The sequence below is a fragment of the Miscanthus floridulus genome, chromosome 8, assembly GCF_019320115.1.
Source record: "Miscanthus floridulus cultivar M001 chromosome 8, ASM1932011v1, whole genome shotgun sequence".
Classification (NCBI taxonomy): Eukaryota; Viridiplantae; Streptophyta; class Magnoliopsida; order Poales; family Poaceae; genus Miscanthus; species Miscanthus floridulus.
The window spans coordinates 105,842,955-105,865,204 of NC_089587.1; the positions used below are offsets into that span (position 1 = coordinate 105,842,955).

Genomic DNA, 22,250 nt, shown 5'->3' on the forward strand with positions numbered 1-22,250 from the left:
TGAAGAGGAGGATGGCACACCTCTGGGAGCCTTATTTCTCCTTCTTTTTCCCTATTTTCTTTGGCTGTAACTCCTGCTTTCTCTTGGGCTATAAAAGAGAAAGCAGAGCGTCCCACTAAGAGGTATCGGTACATCGCACCGTATTAGATCAAAAACCTCTAGCATCGAGCAATCGAACCACAGGGACTTGGGAGCTCCTCCCTCTCTCATCAGTTTGTAACCCATACTACAAACTCAGTGCTAGTAACATGAGGCGTCCAAAACTGGACGTAGGGACATTCGGTTTGAACCAGTATAATCTTTGTATCCTCTTAGTACACCATCCAAGCCAGACACGTAATATACAAATTTATTTATTGATGTTTGTTCGAAACACCAACAATTATGGAACATAATACATGATCAGTGTGTCCGATCTGATTTTGTACTTTCATCCCTACGCGAAAGGAGGTGAGTGACCGCGTGGCCACTGGCCAGAGGCCTGGTGCCCAGGTAATATAAGGAGACTGAAACAAAACTGACGGCCGTCCAGTCCAAACCGAAGTCCTAATCTTGGGCCTTCCTTCCGTAAAACTTCCACATTATGGCCCATGCGCTAATTTTGGTCCGGCCTAACAATCCTGCCAGAAACCGGCCCATATGAACCTTATGATTACGCGACTCCCTGACTGCCACTCGTGGTCGGCGGTGCCGTGCGCCGGATATGCTCTGGCATCGCCTTCCTATAATCACGCTTCTGCCGCCGCCGTCCGCGCCGCCCGGCCCCTCCAACGCGTTCCTCGCCGCTTTCCTCCCCTCTCCACCCTCCGCCGTCAAAGCCGCGGCGTCCCTCCATACCGGACCCGCCGCAGCCCCCACGCCGCAGATCCGCTGGGTTGACGCTCCGGGAGCCGGTCGGGGGATGTCGTCGTCCGCTTCCAGCGCCGGGGGCGAGGCCGCCGGCGAGTTCACGGAGGTCGTCATCGTGCGGCACGGCGAGACTTCATGGAACGCCTCGCGCATCATACAGGTGCCGCTTGCTTCTCCTCCCCTGTCCTGCCGTCCATGGGATTGCTAACTTACGACTGGCCTTACACTGCTTGCTTAAACTGGGAAAATGCTGTGATGGAGGAAACCTGAGGGACCTAAGATGTGACGCACTAGTTTAATAGTTTTGAATGTTTGGATTAGTGCTTCGTCCTTGTAGGGACTACTCTACAGCTACTTTCTCAAGTGAAGGGACAAAATAAAACCTAGGAGTTTGTGTTGGCCACAATCAGCCTGATCGCTTGTTGGTTTCAGTCAGGGCTTATCAGCCATGGTATAGTATTTTCCTCTCACAACAAACCAGCACCAGCCGGGTTTATCGGCCCAGAAATCAACCAGCGAACAGGCTGAATGATTACACTGCAGTATATGTTGGACTGTTGTTAGTGTTGCGTTGAATAGTGGAATTTGATCTACTCATGCAGCCAACTAAGATGTTTTGTCATCTTGCTAAAAGGATGTTGGTTCATTCCCTGCTTGCACTGCATATAGAACAGTACAAGAATCTGCTTCTAGGGCTGTTAAGATTTGGTCATTTGGACCATTGTTTAATTTTCGTTTTCACTTTTCAGTCTGAAATCTAACACTATTGTTATTAAAGTGGTAGTCTTCTAAGTCTCGACTCTATCCATTGAAGAAAGTCTCATCTCTAGTGTAATCAAGTAATGCATTTGCTCATTGTGACATACTCCACTCATTCCAAATTATAAGACGTTTTGGCTTTTCAAGATACATTGCTTTTACTATTTATCTAGACATAGTGTATATCTAAGTGCATAGCAAAAACTATGTATCTAGAAAAGCCAAAACATCCTATAATTTGGAATGGAGGGAATATTAACATTCTTACTCATATAATGCACATGTACTTATCTCAGATAGTTCATGCCTCTTGTAATATGTATCTATGGAAATCGATAGCATTCACCCTTGTGTCCTTTACAAACACCTTTTTGCAAACAAAGGAAAGATAATATGCCTAGTCATTTTTCATAGCTCAAGTGTTTGCTTGATGGAAATTGGAAATACATTGTTTTACACCCTGGACTTAGCCAGCTGGTTATCACCATGAACTAATACCTGCCTTGACCGGGAAATTATTATTCACTGAGAAATCATGTATTGTTAAGCTCTTTGATTGTCAGCATAAGAGTGTTTTTTTAACTCCACACTGGTATCATACTGCACCAGGGACACTTGGATGCAGAGCTTAATGATATTGGGAGGCAGCAAGCTGTTGCGGTATGGTATGATTTATACTGGTTTTCACTAGGTATTTTTAGTAGCATTTCTTATGGGGAATTTTTTCTCAAAGGTTGCTCATCGCCTTTCTAAAGAAGCGAAACCAGTTGCCATATACTCTTCTGATCTGAAGCGAGCAGCAGAGACTGCGCAAACAATCGCAAGAATTTGCAATGTGCCAAATGTATGTCCATTATACTCATCCCCTCTTATGTTGTGTGGATATTTCTGCATGACGTGTTACTTCTGTGATTGGAAATATACTGATTGTACATGGTTCAGTTGCTTGTAAAATTCGTAATGGAGCTTAATGAATGCAATGCTTTATCGTTCAGGTCGTGTTTGATCCAGCACTGAGAGAAAGACACATTGGAGATCTGCAGGGCATGAAGCTTCAAGATGCTGCTACAGAGAAACCAAAGGCATACAAAGCTTTTATGTCCCACAAGAGATATCAACAAATTCCTGTAAGTGTTCTTATAACCTATTGACAAGTACTATGCTTAGCATTGCTGCACATGCTAAGATGTGTTGAAGCATCACATCAATAATGTTATGTTATGGATGATGAAGAAACTATGTGCATTAAATGGCTCATGGTCAACTATTACGTAGGTATCAGCAATTCAAACTGGAATATACAGTGATTTTGCACTTCCAAATTATGTGTGCCAAGTATAATATGCTACCAGTGAAATAAGATCAAGCTTATTGGGAGGAAGCTTTTTGCTACATCTATAGATAACTAACTCTTACGGGCTTATTTATATCTGTAGACAACTTGAACGGATAAAAGCTCAGTATTCCAATCAAGTCAGTACTCATTTAGTTATACAGTTCCTCAAGACAGTCGAACCATTACACAAGCAATAAAATTCTTATTGGCGGAACCTCTTACCCCTGACTCCCTGAGTTATGCTGTATCTGGAAAGAACAGCTTGGTTTTCGTGATTTTCCTATCTCCATAAAGCTTTCCTTTCACTAGATTTATTCTTAGCTGCACGCAGTAGATTCTCTTGTAGTCTTGTGCATTGTTTTCTAACTCTCTTTGACTTTATTTCTCAGGGTGGTGGAGAGAGTCTTGATCAACTGTTAGAGCGATGTGTGTCATGTCTGTACAACATCGTTGAGAAACACAAAGGTAAGCCATGAGCTTTATTCCTGGACTCCTTGTGATCTGATCCTTATTATAAGTAAATACGAGTTACTTATATTTCCATAGGCATGTGATTGCTTGGGTTGTATTATTTAGATATGTCAAAGAAATGTTACTTTGATGTTTACCTGCGATCTCATGAGCCGCTGTCTACTGATGACAGGGGAGCGAGTTATCCTGGTTTCACACGGCGGAACCATCAGGGAACTCTACAGGTACGCCAGCCCTACGAAGCCGCTCCACTGTAAAATACACAACACGTCAGTGAGTGTCATCCTCGTGTCGGATGCCACCGGTCGTTGCATCGTCAAGATGTGCGGGGACATCAGTCACCTTCAGGAGACGGGCGTCCTGGAGAATGCCTTTGGTGGCGATAAGACCTCCGCCTAAAAAATTCCAGATTTGGGAGCATCGTAGTACATGCAACATTTATCACGTGCATAGTATAGTACGCAAGCATTTATCACGTGCAGACATCGCTCGTTTCGGTCGGAATAATTAACTTTTTATCAGACTTATAGAGTTAAGATACCACGTCAGTGGTACATGTATCAGTGACACATGTTACGGTGTCATTCATAATAATGGTAAAAAATTAAATACCCCGTTTCGGTCAGAATTTACTGTACCAATCAATCCTGTTGCTATGAGTAGTGGTCTAGTGGAGAATGGTATACTTTCTCCCGTTGGGAACGCGCGAATTTTGCCGAAACAGTTGAAGGCCGAGCCGGGGCGAATCCTTATGGCCCCCCGGTCGTGGATTGCTCTGAAAACATCTGCCGCATGTGGAAGCTAAAACCATCTGCGTTTGCGCATGTTCGTGCACATCCGTGGATCATGGCCCCTATTCTATCTATCTTGCGCGCAGTGATGACGGTGCCGGATGCATGGCGTGCGATCGGGCACGGAGGCCTGCCTGCCCCCGGGTAGGGAGGGGGCGTAAAAGGGCCGAGGAAGTAGCGCGTCCCTTTCGGATGGCGCGCTCCGAAAACCATTTCCAGCTAACTGAGTGCCGACGACAGATCACCCCCGTCCCTTTCGTCCAAAAGGACACCATGATTGCAGTCCTGTACTGGCTAACCACTTGTTGTTGGCACAAATGCTCTGTGCTGCTTCTTTCACCTAAAAGGGCGGTTCGAATACTCTGCGCTGCCTAACAGCCGGTGCAGAGAGAAGCGACGTCAGCCAAGCATACGTATGCACGTACGTACCATGTCGACAGGGCACGACGTACACAACAACAAGACCGACTGGTTCTCACCTGCTATGCACCGTATACAGCGGCGGCTGCTGCTCGATTCCATCCATCCGGTCCGCCGGGCCGGGCGGGCTCGCCGCCGCTGGTGCTACATAAAGGACGGCGACCGGATGTCCATCTCGTGCGTCCACGCGCTCTTGTCCTGGGCGTGGACGTGCCAGTAGCTCTGCGCCACCGCGTCCGGGTCCGCGCCCGCCGTGTCGCCGGCCCTGCTGCTCCTCGGTGACCTGACCAAATGACAAGACGAGGAGTGAAGTGACTGTCAGTTGCACTGGTCACCTATCTAGCTAGGTGGCTGCTTCTACTACGTGGATCGTGGAGTACTTTCTACCCAAGAGTATGTACTACGAGTGACGACATCATCGATACTATTTTTTCTGCTCTATATGACCGGCCGGCTCCGTATACTGTACCTGTACGTGGACCGCCAGTGTCAACGGGTGGCAAAGCAGAAAGCCCGAAACTCACGCTTACGTCGTTGTTATGCACGGGGGACTGAATTTTTTACTATTTAACCCTTTTTTTTTAATAAAATTTACATTTAGCCCCTGAGAGACTTAAACTCATCTTTAGACCCTGGGTTCGACGCCATGAGTCCTGACGCCGAGGTAACACGTCTCGGCGCCACAGATCTTGACGTCGAGGTACCTAGCCGTGCACAGAAGGAAATCCTACGTGGCCGGTACCTCGGTGCACACTTTAGCGCGGCCAGTGCTACAGTGTTGCGCTGCTTTTTCCCCGCACAGTGTTTCGATGAGCAGTCGCAGGCTTGGGAATGGCAGGCTTGCTCGCCCACGCCCCTGAGCAGTAGCAGGCACAATGACGACGACCGCGGCGCACGTAATCTGCTGCGCTTGCTTGCTGCAGTGGCAAAGGTGAACGGCTCGAGATAGATGGAGTATACGCTGCGCTGCGCTACCTGCTCTTCTCTGCTCCCCTGCATCGAGACGATGGAGCAGTGCGGAACAGGCAGATGCAATACACCATCACCTGCCAAAAAATGCTCCTACGTGAGGTTCTTCGAAATGCGCCATAATCTGGTGGAAGGATTATTACTGTGTTGTTCACCAAACAAAGAAAATGTCAAACTAAAATATTACTGATTACTGAAAAACGGGAGCAAGTTCATCATCCTTAACAGTCAACAAAGTGCAAGATATGCTCATTCCCATATGCACATTCTCTCCCCAAGCACCTGCAAATCTGCAGTCGCTAGCGCACAAGCTGCTGCCGCACAATCAGTTCAGTAAAATCATGGAGTATTTTATAAAAATGCAAGCACGAGTATTTTATAGCATGGTCGTCGTCACTGTGCCTGCTAGGGACATGTGAAGTCAACATCAAGTCCTAGCCATTCAACACACCTAGCACATGAGCGGACCCCATGCATGCAGTTCACAGCCTCTCATACAGAAGCACTGTGTGCATGCGGACGAGCTGCCTCCTCCACTATTTTACTTTGGTATTTTCACTATTTTTTAAAAAAAATAATTGAATTTATGGAAATGATCTTTCCCAGTTTGGTTTAAATTTTTGGCACGCACAAACTGTATTTTGGATAGTGATGTGTCTTAACCACTAGCTAAAAACACTCAACCCGGCTGGGGTTTGAAGGGAGAAGAGGAGAGATGAGAGAACACGTGAGGTTCTTCTCGGTGTCGCGGGGCGGCGGCAGCCTCTCAACGCCGGCGGTGAGGCTGCCTGACTCTCCAATCAGGGAGCGCGGGACTCCTCGAGTCAAGCGTGTCGAGCGGGTCGTCCCTGGCCCGGTTGACAGGCTCTCTTCTGGTAGGAGGAGACGTGGCGTGTTGAGGGGAGAGCAGGTAGCGGGTCCGCTTCAATGGTGGTCGCGGTTTCGGGCGTCGTTGCCATCCAAACCGAAACCCAGGGACCCTTTTGAGGGAGATGAGATCCAGGATTTCTAGGGTCAGCTGTGGTTCGTCCCCAACTCCAACCCCCGGGTTAGGTTTCGAGAGGAGAGAGATAAGGACCTGGTGAGGATTCGTCGAGATTTGTGGCTCGCCAAATCCTTTGAGCCCACAGATTGCTTTCCGATTGGCGAAGGTGACAAGTGGGATCAGACTCCGACCAAGTTGAGCTTTGCAGAAGACATCTGGGGGGAAGGGAAGAGGCTGAGCTTCGTCAAGATCGTCAAGGGTTCCATGGCGGGTAGAGGAAAGGGACGGGGCCCCAGACCCCGTAGTCCGAAGGAGAAGTGGGGGGACTGGGGTGGAGGAAGTTGGTTCCAGCAGCAGCCACCTCCGCCCTTCTATGGTCACCCTACGCCGCCACCTCCCTTCGGCTTCTTCCCAAATCAAGGTCCGTTTCATCCTCATCCCCCTCCTCAACAAGGCTTCAGTCGTTCTTTTGATGTTACCCGACCTAGAGGAGGTGGCAACCTTGGTAGAGGGAGGGGAAGGGCGCAGCAACCGTCCAGACAGTATGGTGGGCAAGAACAGTATCTAGATATGAAGGTGAGGGAACAGCACAGGGATGGAGCTCCAAGGGTTGAGGGTAACATTCAGACTGAGGGTGTGCCTAAGAAATCAGAAGCTACTCTGAATAGGAATCTATATGTTGTCTGCTTTAACTGTGGAGAGATGGGGCATCTGAGCTCTAGCTGTAATCGACCCAAGGTCTGTTTCAACTGTTGGCTTACAGACCATGTTGTGGAGCAGTGTCCTGAATGGCTCAAACCACCAATGGCTGCTCAGTATTATGGAAGTGCTTGTGTAGGTCTAGGTTTTTATCATATTGATGTGGGAGCTAGGGACAATAGGTTTAGTCACTGGGATGGTATGGATAACTTTGGGGTGCTCAATATTGTGGAAGGGGAAATTGATGAGGCAGGGATTTTACAAAATCTGAGAGAGTTGTTTGATAAGGACTGGAATTGGCAGCTGAAGAAGACTGATGATACAAGCTATATTGTCAGGTTTCCTCCTAGTAGGAAGGTTGAGAATGTTGTGATTGGAAAGGCCTCTCTATTTCAGCTGAATAGGCCCAAAGTTGTTGCTTCGCTAAGTGTGTGGAATGGAGATGTGGAACCAGTTGGGAAGTTGGTTGATGTATGGGTTCAGATCAAGGGAATCCCTCCCAAGTGGGTTGATTGGAACACAGTGAGGGAGGTTGCTTCAAGTCTGGGTCTGATGATAGAGTTGGACTGGCATTCAGTGTTTGACAGTTTCTTTAGTCTGATTAGAGTCAAATCCTTTGTAAAGATCCTACAAGAATCCCCAGAGGAAGACTGTATGTGTTCAAGGCTGGGGTGTACAAAATCTCCTTCTATCCTGAGGGATATATCCAAGTTGATAATTCAACTGATGGTGATTCTGGAGATGTAGAGGAGTTAGAGGAGGATGATTTGTTGGATGATAATGATCCTAAGGACTTTGCAAAAGGGAATGATGATAACCCAAAGAAGGATAAGGAGCATGAACCATAGGAGAGGGAGATACCTGAACCATCAGATAAACCACAGGGAGGTGGTAGCTCTGCTGTGAGTAGCAAATCTGCTAAGAGAGCTCTGCTGTTTGAAGATGACAGTGTCACAACTCAGAAGGATGCCTTAGCTTTTGATTGTGCAAATCTGCTGGGAGCCATGGAATTAGAAGTAGAGGATGGTGATGATGAAGTTATAGAAGATGAAAGTTCCTTGGTGCTTCATGATGATAATGAGAGAATCCAATTACCAGATGAGTGGATATATGATCTGCAAGCAAAGAACACAAGTTTGCTAGACAAAAACATAGATAACAATAGCTCTAAGTTGGTTCAGCAGGATAAGCAAGTTTTCATGGTTGAAAAATATCAGATGGCGGGAAAAAACAATGATAGTGAGGAAGATTTGGTGTGGACACAACCTAGTGATGAAGTGGCTGAAAGGATTCTAGCTGATGCTAACAGGGACAAAGCAAAGCTATTTAACCAGAATCAAAAGTGGGGGCCTATGATGCCTTTAAGGAGGAGTAGCAGAAGGGTTGATGATGGCAAGAAGGTCATGGAATGTGCCCAGGAATTTAAGAGGAAATGGTATCTCGAAGACAATGCAGGTATAAGCAAAAAACCTCCTAAACCTCATCCTGTTTCTAAAAACTTGTTGCTTTCTGTGGCCAAGGATATTGGTATAGATATTGAGGATGGAGATCCTGTTTTAGACAAGATGGTACAATTAGATTTGGATAGAATGGGCGATACGTTTTCTAAGGGTAGTCATGCTGGTTGTTCTAGTAAAGCAGCTACATCTATTTTAGGTTCTCAGGTTAATAGCAATAACTTGGATGGTGATTTTAACACATCTGAGAAAAGTGATCAGGATGGAAATCCTGATCTGTCTAAGAAGGACTAGGAATTAGGTTGGTCCAAAGTAGGGCCTAGAAGGAAGAACAAGAAAAGATATAAATGATAGGTTTGCTTTGGAATATTAGAGGTTTGGGTAAGCTTGGAAGGGTTCCTGCCCTGGTTAGTAGAATCAAGGATTCTCATGCTGGTTTTGTAGGCATTAGGAGACCAAAAAAAGTTCTCTGTCAGTAGGTTTTCTGAAGGCCTTGTCTAGTAATGTTCTTTTTGCTTGGCATCATTTAGAAGCTAAAGGCTCAACAGGAGGAATCCTGGTTGGGGCCAACATGGATATCTTTAACATGGTAGTTGGGGATGTTTTAAAGTTTTCGGTTAGTGTAATGCTTACTAACAAAGCTAATGGTTTTGTTTGGAAACTTATTGTGGTTTATGGTCTAGCTTATGATGATCTTAAGCATGAGTTCTTAGAAGAGTTAGAATCTGTGATGGGCGCTTGGGATGGCCTAGTTTTGATTGGGGGTGACTTTAACCTTGTTAGGTTTGCCTCTAATAAAAGTAATGGAGTGTATAGTCATAGGTGGGCTGATGAGTTTAACAGCTGGGTTAACAAGTGGGCTTTGATTGAGTTGAATCCTAGTAATAAATTTTTTACCTGGACAAATAATCAAGAGCACCCTATTTTAGCTAAGATTGATAGGATCTTTGTCTCTGGTTTGTGGGATGCTGCTTTTCCTTTGTCCAGTGTCAAAGCTCTAGATAGGTTTCCAAGTGATCATAACCCTCTAGTTTTAGATTCTAGGATGAATAGTTGCTTTGGCAAAAAAGAGGTTTCGTTTTGAGAAATGGTGGCTGGAAAAGGAGTCCTTTTATAGTATAGTGGAGAAAGCTTGGGGAACCCCTTGCACCCTGTCTAACTGTATGGACAGATGGCAATTTAGACTGAGGACCTTAAGAAGGATGATTAGGGGGTGGGCAGCAAATGAGGTAGCTGTCCAGAATAGAGATAAAGTGGCTTTGTCTAAAGAGTTCACTAGACTGGAAAGTCTAGCTAAAATCAGAGAGTTGTCTAGTGTTGAGAGACAAGAGTTAGCGCACATTGAAGATAAGTTAGAAAAAATTTGGTCTTTAGAAGAGATTAGAGTTAGACAACGTTCTAGGGATAGAAACATTCTTGAGGGTGATAAGAATACGGCTTATTTTCAGGCGGTTGCTAACCAACGGAGTAGAAAAAAGAAAATAGAATGCCTTGAAAGCCCTACTAGTTTGGTTTATGATCAGAAAGGGATGATGAGAGTGGCAGTAGATTTTTACAAAGGTTTGTTTGCTAAGGACTCAGAGCCTGGCTTTAAGCTGGGACAAAATTTTTGGGAAGAGGAGGATAAGGTCTCGAGGAATGAAAATGAGTTACTCATAGCACCTTTTTCTGAGTTAGAGATCAAAAACGCCATTTTTAGCTGTTATGCAGAAGGTGCTCCTGGGCCGGATGGTTTATCCTTTCTCTTTTACCAAAAGTTTTGGAATCTCATTAAAAATGATGTGATGCATCTTTTTGATGCTTTTCATAGGGGGGATTTAGAACTTAAGAGACTTAATTTTGCCTTGGTTTCTCTAATTCCAAAAGTAGGGGAGGCAACAAATATGAAGCAATTCAGACCTATTAGTTTGTTAAATTGCAGCTTCAAAATGTTTTCTAAGTTGTTAACTCTTAGGTTGAGCTCTGTGGTTCAAAGGATAGTGGCTCCAACTCAATCAGCTTTTATAAAAGGAAGATTTATTTTAGAAAGTGTAGTAGTGGCTCATGAGTTGGTTCATAGTGTGCATCAAAGTGGTGAACCTGGGGTTATTCTTAAGCTGGATTATGAAAAAGCTTATGATAGAGTATCTTGGAGTTTTCTCTTTGATATGTTAGAAGCCAGAGGTTTCGATCCAGTTTGGATAAACTAGATTAGACAAGTTGTGGTGGGAGGATCTTTGGGTATTATGGTTAATGGGGAGGAAAGTTCCTATTTCAAGCCTGGCAAGGGCCTAAGACAGGGAGATCCGTTGTCCCCGTTCCTTTTCAACTTGGTGGGAGATGGTCTGTCTAGAATGTTGAAAAAAGCAGTTCATACAGGGATTGTGACAGGGCTCCTAGAGGGTTTTAGGCAAGGGGGTATTGTGGCTCTGCAGTATGCAGATGACACTATTTTATTTTCCAAAGCTGAGGAGGCTGTGTTAGAAAATCTTAAATGTATTCTTATGTGGTATGAACAAATTTCGGGTATGAGAATTAACTTTAACAAAAGTGAAATGATTCCAATCAACTTAGGAGAGCATGAAGTACATAGTTTAGCCCATATTCTCTCCTGCCCTGTTGGTAATTTCCCTTTTAAGTACCTAGGTATTCCGCTACATTTTGATGTTCTGACCAGAGATGACATACAGCCTTTAGTGGATAAAATGATGAATAAAATTGCAGGATGGAGAGGAAAGCTGATGTCCCTAGCTGCTAGGGTAGTTTTAATCAAATCTTGTCTTTCTAGTATACCTGTTTATCTTCTGTCTTTTATCAAGATCCCTAAATGGGCCATTAAAATGTTAAATACCCATATGGCTAATTTTCTTTGGGATGATTGTGAGAATAACCATAGATATCATTTAGCCAACTGGAAGTTAGTTTCTATGCATAAAGATTTTGGTGGTCTTGGGATCCCTAATCTGAGAGATCTAAATCTGTGTCTTTTGGCTTCGTGGCTTAAGAGATATAATGTAGATAGAGATAAACTCTGGAAAGAGTTAATAGACTTCAAGTATGATACTTTGAATCCTCATGTTCTGCTCACTAGATCTTCTTTTGCTTCTAGTTTTTTTAAGGGTTTTATGTGGGCAGCGTAGGCTGCTAAGATGGGGTTTCTGTGGAAGGTTGGGAATGGGAGGAAGGTTAGGTTTTGGGAAGATACTTGGTTAGGTTCGTCTAGTCTGGCCATACAGTTTTGGCCTCTTTACCGGATCATCAATGAACATGGGAAGACTGTTGTAGAATTGTGGGATGGTTTACATTTGAAATGTACCTTTAGGAGAACTGTAAGTGATGATCTTTATTAGTTATGGTTAGAAGTAGTTGAACTAGTTTCAACAGTTAATCTCTCGGATGAGGAAGATGAGATGATCTGGAAGTTTTCTTCTAAAGGATCTTACTCTTCTCAATCGCCGTACAAAGTTATTAATTTTAGAGGGATTAAGCAAGTGCATGTATCGGCTGTTTGAGGAATTAAAGTTCCTCCTAGAGTCCATATGTTTTTATGGCTGTTGATTAATAACAGAACTTTAACTAGGGATAATTTAGCCAAACGTAGAAAAGTAGATGATGCTTCTTGTCTTTTCTGTGTGGAGAATGAAAGCTGCCAGCATTTATTTTTTGGTTGTGTGGTTGCTAGGAGATGCTGGTCAGTTGTCGCTGAGTTGTTAGGAATACAAGTAGGTGGAGACATAGTTAGTGTAGGGCAGTTGTGGTTGAGTGAAAAAAAGTATAGTGTTATTAACATGACAACTTCTGCTGTGTTGTGGTCGATTTGGAAACTCAGGAATGAACTTTGTTTTCAGAGGACTGGGTGGAAAAGTATGGATGTATTGTTCTACAAGATCTTGGGGCTGCTATAGAACTGGATAGTTCTGTGCCCGGTGAACAAAAAGAAGTGGCTGGATGGTTTCCTGGAGGATTTGAAGACTGCAGCAAAGATGATTTACTGGCTTCCCGATTTCACCAGAAACACAATGCCAAGTTCTTCAGAAGCATGGCATCGGTGGCCGATGATGAAGGTGATCATTTACCTGGGAAGTGTTCAAGGATGCTGGTGTTGCTGAGTCTTACCTGATGAAGGAGCTGAAACCTTTCAGAGATGTAATAGGGTGTAGTTCTTTAGTGTTGGTCTAAGTGCCTGCTTCTGGAATTTGCTTTGTACTCTGTCTTTTTTGGTTGTTTGCCTGGTAATGGCTGGGTGAGTGTTCACCATCTGCCAGTTGGAGTTTGAAGGCTCTTTGAGCTAACTGCGCTGTGAACTTTGGTCTTTTGTTAATGTTGAAAGGCCGGGGCATTTTTGCCCTTGAACTCTAAAAAAACACTCAACCCAACCACCTTACTGTTTTGAGGATATAAATTAGCTAAGCCATGTAGTTTTGTCCTCTTCTACTAAACTTTTTTTGTTATAAATAGTTAATTTAATATTATAGGGGCAGTGCTTACTGTATTTTTGGCATGGCAGAGGCGTGGGCAACGGAGACGAGGCGGGACAGCGTGCGTAGCTGACACGCCTACAGTGCCGCTACAGTGCACCGCACAAGCCGCACACAGGCTGCCTGCCCGGCACTAGCTATAGCATCATCATGGCCTTTTGCTACAGTGCGTAGCATGGCCTCCTGCTACAGCACAGCAGCGGCCGTGCTCGTCACGTCCTATCGTGCTGCAGACGTTCATGTTTGGCACCACATATCTTGGCGCCGACCTCACGCCATGTATGGCGCCACATAGAATCTCGGCTAGGCACCTCGGCGCCAAGATCTGTGGCGCCGAGACGTGTTACCTCGACGCCAGGACTCATGGCGCCGATCCCAGGGTCCAAAGATGAGTTTAAGTCTTCCAGGGGCCAAATGTAAATTTTCTTTGAAAAAATGGTTAAATAGTAAAAAATACGGACATGGGGCTGCATCGGGACCACCGATCTTGGGCGTTAGGCTACAGCAACATCCAAAATATAAGATCTATTTGTCCTTTGGGTAGCGGTACAAACAAAAGGCTCAATACCTATTCGACATCTTCTCCAACAACAAGACTCAAAAGAGAATCTTTTCTGCAAATGGATTTTCAGGAGAGAGGATATCCATATTTAGACTGTGTCTCTCAGATAACCCAAAATAGGTCTCGCGTATAGGTACTCTATTGAAGACTAATTTTAGATCTCTGACTATCTATTTTGGATTTGGGTGCCTATGGGTCGTTGGTTGAAGACCGTCTTAGCAACGCCGAACTGTATAGCCCAACTGCCCTAGTACGCTGGCTGTTGGTGTTTTGGGTCCGGCGGATCCTCAACCAACTAGTGAAAGTATACTGTGTGTCCATAATCCCGGATGGTGATGCAAAGAGACACAAGGTTTATACTGGTTCAGACAATAGGTGAAATGACCCCGATTTCCGCGAAGGGAAATCCACAGCGTCGAAGTGTAACAAGATCATTGTAGATCATATTACCCAAATTCCAGTCGAATATCACATCCATAAAACAATAATATCAGAGTACAATAGTGCGGAATTACATAATTTATTACATCGCCGCATTGGCGGAATCAAAAGTAGCATTCATTCAGAACAGCTTGAAGATAAGATTGCCAAACTCGAGCATAGGCACGAACCCCTCATCCGTCAAACTCCTCGGAACTATACTCCTCAGCAGAACCTGTGTGCCCAAAATTTATCAGTACGATTTGTACTGGCCACTCTCATCCCTATGAGCATTGCTTTGTGGAAATTGGATGCAAGTTGGATATAAGCAAAATGAACCTATAAGGCTGGGGTTTCCTATGCAATAACATATCAAGTAAATAGTAATAGTTCGTCAAGTTTTAACACCATTCCCACACACATTCCACTCCATTCCCTTTTCCGAGCCAGGTTTTGATCCTGGGATCGATATACCACCATCTCCTCACTATCACCATACCATAACCATACCATCGCTCAGTCGACAGGCCAACTCCCTCTTGGCACTGTCTCAAGGCCCGTAGCCCCTGGCTATGACCGACACTCTCTCATGGAGGAAGAAGAGAAGGACTCATCTCACTATCTAGTTTAAGCGAAACCCAGGAAAGGTCCATAGCCGACGAGTCAGCACATGTATCAATCGATCAACCATACACTCTGTAGAGGTTTTACATAACCACAAGATCCGCCTTCCTCGCTGATCGTCGTCAACTAGGCTGATTCCGGCTGCTTGCTAGCCTAGGATAATGCCACTCTACCATTCAGCCCTGGTTCACCCCAAGTCAAGTCTGGGGTGGCTGAAACTGTGAGTCATGAGCCAGGTCCACAAGGTCTCCATGAAGTCTCGGAAGGGTGTGGGGGGAATCCTCCGCGCCCCGTACCTCCTTACACTGTCCGCTATCAACCTAGCAGTAGTGGCAATATCCTACCAAGTAGTCCAGCCATCCCGCACCATATAGGGCGAGTGGTACGTAAGGCTTCCTGGTGAATCTGAGTACTAGTAAGTCCTTAGGGATGACCAAGCCAGAATGTCTCCATCGGGGTTTCCATTCATCGTGCCACCACAGCACCTCCATCCCAGGCTCCACCCGTCACAGGTTCACACCCAGGTCCACCTCATATACCATTTTACCCACCACAGGTATCCATTCCAGGGGTGCCTAGGTAGCACCCCATGGCAAGACTTGCCCCAGGCTTGTCGTTTACTCCAACTTGGTCGACACAACCCTCACCCTCCACACACCCAAGTCACACACGCAGCACTCTCCCCATAGTCCAGGTAACACCAGTTCCCACCACGCACATAGTATAAGCATAGTAGAAGTATAAGTAATGAAATATATAGTAGCAAGCATGTGTCTAGCCTAATAGCAGGGTATGCAGGGGTAAGGTTGCGTCAAGGTAAAGGCTTTTAAGCAAGCATACTACCATGCAAGTCCTAGCATAATATGATTGTAGCAGTAAAGTAAAGCGATAGCAGTTCTATATTAGCCATGCATAATAGGTGCTACGAGATTTGGGTGGGATGTGGCACCTTCAGTGTAGTCGTCTCCGTACTCCTCACGGTACTTACGGTCCTTGTCCGTCAGGTTCTCCTCTGAGTCTGCAACATTTGCATTATAGTCGTGTTAGCGACGTCTATAGAGTAGCACAAAGAAGCAATGAAAATTCAAAAGAGTCAAATGCACTCAAACATGAGTTCATTGCGTAGAGCTTGATTTTAAATGAATTTTGGTCCTGGTCTCGTATTTTTCCGAGGTCGTATGAATTAGTTATGAATTTCCGAAGATTAAATCTATTTCTAAAAATGGAAAGGCTGAATTAATCCTGGGCTGACTCGTGTCACGGTGTCACTGGTCAACGTGGCATGCTAATGTTAGCATGACGTCAGCATGACGTCATCGTCTCGGTTCCAAGCTGATAGGTGGGTCCAGGGGCTCTTGGGTCGTAGACATGTGGGGCCAGGTCAACGGTCAATACGTGACGGGTCTCAAACGGGCCTTGGTGGGCTCGGGTCGGGCCGGTGTGGGCTGGGCCGGGCCGAACAGGTGGCGTGCTGTGGTGTAGCCACGTCATGGCCGTGGGCTCTTATTGGGCTTCGTCCGCAGCACGGCTCACACCGTGTGGCTCACGGTGGACCAGCGCTCCTGATCCATGGTCCTAAGGCAGGGTCCATGGTGGACCGAGCCCATCGTCATTTCTCCTCGGCTTGGCTCATGTGCACCGAGTACAGGGCTGTGCTGCTCACCTTGCCCCTTCTCCTCTGTTTCTTCCACGACGCGCTTCCACCGGCAACATGCTCACCGGCGAGCTCCCGCAATGGCTCAAGCATCCAATTGAGGTGGGGAAAAGTCTCCCTATGCCATGGCGACTGCAATGGTGGAGTCAGGGTGATGGATGGTGCATCCTAAGTCACTGGTCACGGCGAACGGTGGCTCGAGCACAACTGGCGTGCGGGAATGGCGTGGGTGCAGCGGCATTGGCCGGCTCTGTGGTGCGCATGGGCATCACAATGCTCCAGCGGGCATGTTGGTAGGTCGAGGGGTCCTCCAGGGCCTCCGGTGGCTTTGGCCACGGCGGACAGCCTTCCGATCACGTCGGCGGCGTCAGTGTGGGGGCTATGGCCTCGGAGGCATCACAGTGGGGCGTGTAGGCTCCTACGGATCCGTGTGGATGTGGTGAGGGCGTCCAGAGCTCCGGGCAGGACTTCTGGTCCCTAGGTGGCCGGTAGGGTCTTCCCGGTGGCCACAGCAACATGGTGACGACAGCGAGGCGCGCGGGTCACTACGGGCTCCTGCGGAGTGGTCACGGCGTGCGCGTGAGTTACCCGTGGCTTCAGCGAACGGAACGGGCGAGTCAAGGAGGCGCCAGGCACTCCCGTCGGTACTAGCCACGGCGGTCGGTGCTCGGACTAGTGGTCTGGTGCTCGGACTAGTGGTCGGGTGCTCGGACTGGTGGTCAGGTGCTCGGACCTATGGTCTGGTGCTCGGACTGGTGGTCAAGTGCTCGGACCTGTGGTCTGGTGCTCGGACTGGTGGTTAGGTGCTCAGACCTATGGTCTGGTGCTCGGACTAGTGGTCAGGTGCTCGGACCTGTGGTCTGGTGCTCGGACTGGTGGTCAGGTGCTCGGACCTGTGGTCTGGTGCTTGGACTAGTGGTGGCTGCGTCATGGCGGCGGCGTTGCGAGCGCGGCATGCGTGCTCGACTACGGTGTTCGGGGAACCTAGAGAGGCCTACAGTGTCCAAGGGCTCGGGGATGGTCATGGTCAACGTGAGTGTGCTGTGCTGGTGTGCCTAGAGGCCGGGGATGGCCTTGGCCTACGCGCTCACGGTATGGAGCGCCATGGCCGGAGTAGCAAGGTCTAGTGGCGAGCAGGGAATGAACCGGGGCTCACCGTGGGTGCTGTGGAAGAAAGGATGATGGTGCAGTGTCGAGTTGCGGCCGTGTAGCTCTAGAAGTAGTGCCGTGCAGTGCCGACCCGCGATCGTGATGATGACGATGGCGTTGCCTTCGGCTCCAGCGACTTCGGCAGTGTGCGGGGGCTCCGATCCTCCTCTCATGATCTCCTTCTCGCCCCCCTACTCTCGGTGTGGTGCGGCTGCTGGGCCACCAAGCGGCGGCGGAGGCTGAGGGAGAAGCTAGGGCGCCGGGCGTGAGCGATGTGCGGGCTGGCTTTATAGTCGAGCGCCATGCCTCCCAGGGCGGATGGCATCGTGCGGTGGAGGCGGATGCATCGCATCAGACGGTGGTGCGGGGTTGCGTGGGTGCAGCGCAAGGGGACAGGGTCATGCCCCAGGCGTGACCCCCTGGCTTGCCCCTGCCACAGCTGTCGGGCGCCGGTCGCATAGGCGGTTGAGGCGTGGGTGAGGAAGACGACACTGTAGACGGGGGGTGCGACTGACATGCGGGGTCCAGCGGCCAGTGGCTGCGAGCGAGGCAGACGGGTGCGCGAGCGTGGGCGACGCGCTGGGCCGGCTCATGGGCTGCGTACGAGCGCACCGATGCAAGGTGGGCGCAGTTGGGCTGGCTGGGCCACGAAGCCGAGCAGCCTGGGCTGCGAGGCCTTCTTCCTCGTTTTCTTTTTCCGTTTTTCATTTCATCTCTTTTGTTTGAATTCGAATTTGGTTCTAGAATCTGAATTCCAAATTGGTGCACCTAATTTATTAGAGTTGTTAAGCATATCATAACTCAAATGGAAATCCAAATCACAATTTAATGTATGTAACACTTATTTGTTAGAATTTAAATAAACGCAATTAACTAATGACATGCCATGCTTATGTGTTAACTTGGGTTGGGGTTAGACCTAATGCATTTCTTAGGTTGGGTTACTATACATGACACTCATCATCACATGAAAGTTTTTAAGAAAAAATTTGTAGTTGGTATTTTCAGTGTGTGGATTTTTGGGTTGTTACAGTCCTACCCCCTTAACAGAATCTTGTCCCCGAGATTAAAGCGTAACGTACTCTTCAAAAAGGTAGGGATATCATAGCCGGAGGTCAGACTCTTTCTCCCATGTTCCTTCTCTCTCAGTATGATTACTCCATTGAATCTTGCACATAGGAATAGTCTTGCTACGGGTCTCTTTGGTATCTCTACCCAGAATTCTGATAGGATGTTCTCTATACTCAAGTGTATCTTGAATGTCAAGTGTACCAGTTGGGACTGCTTCATCGGGTACTCTTAAACATTTGCGTAGCTGTGAGACATGGAATACGGAGTGTACACCCGTCAATTCCTTAGGTAACTCAAGTTTGTAGGCGAGCTTTCCAATTCTCTTGCAAATCTTGTATGGGCCAACAAATCTAGGGGCAAGCTTGCCTTTCACATGGAATCTGACCATTCCACATAGCGGGGATACCTTGAGATAGACAAAGTCTCCCACATTGAACTCAAGTTCTCTTCTCCTTTTGTCGGCATAGCTCTTGTATCGACTTTGAGCAATTTTCAAATTCTCCTTCACTTGTGCAACTCCTTCTTCTGCATCTTGAATCTTAGCGGAGTCAAAGAATGATCTTTCCCCCGGTTGGGACCACATCAAAGGTGTCTTACAAGGTCTACCATATAGAGCTTCAAATGGCGACATCTTGATACTAGCTTGGTAGCTGTTGTTGTAAGAGAACTCTGCATAAGGTAGGCATTTCTCCCAATCAGAGCCATAATTCAGTACACTAGCGCGAAGCAGGTCTTCTAAGATCTGATTTACTCATTCTGTCTGTCCATCTATCTGTGGGTGGTAAGCGGTACTGAAATCAAGTTTGGTTCCAATGGACTTGTGCAGAGCTTCCCAGAATCGAGACACAAACTGAGGGCCACGATCGGATACAATACTAGAGGGAGCTCCATGCAATCTGAGAATATGTTCAATGTATAGATCCGCTAATTTCTTGGCGCTGGTCTTAGTCTTTACTGGTACAAAGTGAGCAATCTTGGTCAAGCAATCAACAATCACCCAGATGGAATCATTGCCTTTCTGTGAACGGGGCAATCCAACTATGAAATCCATGGATATGTTTTCCCATTTCCACTCGGGAACGTCAAGAGGCTTTAGCAATCCTACAGGCCTTTGATGTTCAGCCTTGACTCTGTTGTAGGTGTCACAATGTGCCACATGTCCTGCAATGTCTGTCTTCATGCCTTTCCACCAGAAGTGTTTCTTCAGGTCTTGATACATCTTTGACCCTCTAGGGTGAATACAGTATTTGGAATTGTGAGCTTCCGACAGAATTTCCCCTCGTAGTACTAGGTCAGATGGAATGTAGATTCTGTTCTTGAACCAGATGGTTCCTTGTTCATCTTCTTGGTGGTTGGTCTTGTAGCCTAGTTTCATCAGACCACGGAGATACTCAATCTCTTCACAACTTTTCTGAGCTTGACGGATGCGATCTGTGAGATCATATTGTATGTGGAGCTCATTCAGCAAGCCATGCGGTAGTATCTCTAGTTGGAAATCATCAATCTCTCCCTTGAACTCAGGTGGTACTGATTCAGTGATCAAGGTGTGACAGTAACTCTTGCGACTAAGAGCATCTGCGACTACATTAGCTTTTCCCGGATGATAGTGAATTTCCAGGTCATAGTCCTTGATCAACTCAAGCCATCGGCGTTGCCTCATATTCAAATCTTCTTGAGTGAAAAAGTACTTCAAGCTCTTGTGATCGGTGTAGATGTCACACTTGTTGCCTATCAAGTAGTGCCTCTAGATCTTCAAGGCATGCACAACTGCTGCTAACTCCAGATCATGGGTTGGGTAATGGTTCTCGTGTTCTTTCAACTGTCGAGAAGCATAAGCTATCACTCTTCCATCTTGCATCAGCACACAACCAAGTCCTTGACGGGATGCATCACAATAGACCACGAAATCTTTGCTGATATCAGGCAATGATAGCATAGGAGTTGTGGTAAGCTTCTATTTCAATTCCTGGAAGCTTTGTTCGCACTCGGGCGTCCATTCAAACTCCTTGGTCTTCTTTAGTAGATTGGTCATCGGACGGGCTATCTTGGAGAAGTTTTCGATGAATCGGCGATAATATCCAGCCAATCCCAAGAAACTTCGGATTTCTGTCACATTACGGGGTTGATCCCATTCTTTCATGGCTTCAATCTTGGCTGGGTCAACTGCGACACCTTCAGCTGATAGTACATGGCCTAAGAAGGCAACTTCCTGTAGCCAAAACTCACATTTACTGAACTTTGCGTATAGCTGATGTTGGGCTAGTTTCTCAAGCACCGTTCTCAAATGATGTTCGTGTTCTTCAGCGGTGGATGAATAGACAAGGATGTCATCAATGAATACCACCACGAACTTATCCAGTTCATCCATGAAAACCTTATTCATCATATTCATGAAGTATGCGAGAGCATTCGTGAGTCCAAAGGACACCAAGGTGAATTCAAACTGACCATACCTAGTCACAAATGCTGTCTTCGAGATGTCACTCTCTCGAATCTTCATCTGATGATAGCCGGATCTGAGGTCAATCTTGGAGAAATACTTGGCACCTCGAAGCTGGTCAAGTAGATCATCAATTCTTGGCAGGGGGTACTTGTTCTTGATGGTGACTGCGTTCAAGTTCCGGTAATCAATGCACATTCTCATCGAGCCATCCTTCTTCTTAACAAACAGAATCAGGGATCCCCAGGGTGAAGCACTGGGCCTGATATATCCCTTCGAGATGAGCTCATCAAGCTGTTCCTTGAGCTCAGTCAGTTCATCAACTGAGATGCGATAGGGTCTCTTGGCAATGGGTCCCATTCCCGGTAACAGATCAATGATGAACTCGACATCACGGTCTAGTGGCATACCCGGTAATTCTTCAGGGAATACATCGGGATAGTCTCTGACTACTGGCACATCATGAATTGTCTTCTCCTCTTTTCGTGATTCTGAACTTGCTTTAAGGGCACATAGGATAGAGGTGGACTTTCCAGACTGAGGTTCACATCTAACGACTTGGCCTGATGGGTGGGTCGCTTGGACATATCTAGGTGAACATGAGATGATACCTCGGTGAATGGTTAACCAATCCATACCTAAGATGACATCTAGGTTAGTGGAAGGTAGTAGGGTTAGGTCAGCTCTAAAGATAAGACCCTCAATGGTAAGACTCACTCCCTTACAGGTGTGGGTGCACTTTAGGTCTCCTAAAGGTGAGCTGGTGATGATAGGATCTTCATGTGGGGTTACAGATAGGTCATGTTCTCATGCAAACTTGGATGATATGTAAGAACAAGTTGCTCCAGAGTCAAATAGAACTGATGCAGTATTGCCATTAACTAAAAACATACCGTACACAATGTCAGGGGCAGCTTGTGCTTCCTCGGCGTCCAGATGGTTGAGACGTCCACGAGTAGCTGATCCCTTGAACTGAGACTTCTGTGCAGCTGAGTTCTGAGGGCATTCAGCGGCTTTGTGACCTGGTTGGCCACAAGCAAAGCAGGTGAAAGGCACACTGCCTGTAGGGGTTTGCGCGGGTGCCTTCCAGTTTCCAGTGCTTGGTGCGGAGCGGTTCTGTGCTGGGCGTTCATTCGC

At 46.8% G+C, this 22,250-nt stretch overlaps 3 protein-coding genes across 6 annotated transcripts in view; 2 read left to right on the plus strand and 1 right to left on the minus strand.

Annotated features, from left to right (window-relative positions):
- The first annotated feature begins 663 nt into the window (after positions 1 to 663).
- LOC136473174 (phosphoglycerate mutase-like protein 4) lies at positions 664 to 4,043 on the plus strand. Its single transcript, XM_066470855.1, has 6 exons — positions 664 to 1,009; positions 2,218 to 2,268; positions 2,342 to 2,452; positions 2,604 to 2,735; positions 3,334 to 3,409; positions 3,588 to 4,043. The coding sequence occupies exons 1-6, from the start codon at positions 704 to 706 to the stop codon at positions 3,812 to 3,814; spliced, it is 903 nt and encodes a 300-aa protein (XP_066326952.1). The 5' UTR covers positions 664 to 703; the 3' UTR covers positions 3,815 to 4,043.
- A 499-nt stretch (positions 4,044 to 4,542) lies between these two features.
- Positions 4,543 to 22,250, minus strand: part of LOC136477125 (uncharacterized) — a 33,993-nt gene continuing 16,285 nt past the window's right edge. For 2 of the 4 annotated variants that reach the window (XM_066475161.1, XM_066475164.1), the window contains exon 10: positions 4,543 to 4,909. The gene's annotated coding sequence lies outside the window, so the exon portion shown is untranslated. Of the gene's footprint in view, positions 4,910 to 15,796; positions 15,818 to 22,250 lie in introns of those variants that run through there. The other 2 variants (XM_066475165.1, XM_066475162.1) reach the window with 2 other exon arrangements.
- LOC136469688 (uncharacterized) lies at positions 6,311 to 8,127 on the plus strand. Its single transcript, XM_066467782.1, has 3 exons — positions 6,311 to 6,470; positions 6,747 to 7,820; positions 7,904 to 8,127. The coding sequence occupies exons 1-3, from the start codon at positions 6,311 to 6,313 to the stop codon at positions 8,125 to 8,127; spliced, it is 1,458 nt and encodes a 485-aa protein (XP_066323879.1).

What these genes read in the sequence shown, in the direction of transcription:
- LOC136469688 (XM_066467782.1), top strand. Translation starts at nt 6,311, where the DNA reads ATGAGAGAACACGTGAGGTTCTTCTCGGTGTCGCGGGGCGGCGGCAGC. An exon ending in GGTTGACAGGCTCTCTTCTG is followed by an intron (nt 6,471 to 6,746) that starts GTAGGAGGAGAC and finishes CGATTGGCGAAG; the next exon opens with GTGACAAGTGGGATCAGACT. An exon ending in AGTGAGGGAGGTTGCTTCAA is followed by an intron (nt 7,821 to 7,903) that starts GTCTGGGTCTGA and finishes TCCTTTGTAAAG; the next exon opens with ATCCTACAAGAATCCCCAGA.
- LOC136473174 (XM_066470855.1), top strand. Translation starts at nt 704, where the DNA reads ATGCTCTGGCATCGCCTTCCTATAATCACGCTTCTGCCGCCGCCGTCC. An exon ending in AGAGATATCAACAAATTCCT is followed by an intron (nt 2,736 to 3,333) that starts GTAAGTGTTCTT and finishes TTTATTTCTCAG; the next exon opens with GGTGGTGGAGAGAGTCTTGA. An exon ending in CATCGTTGAGAAACACAAAG is followed by an intron (nt 3,410 to 3,587) that starts GTAAGCCATGAG and finishes TACTGATGACAG; the next exon opens with GGGAGCGAGTTATCCTGGTT.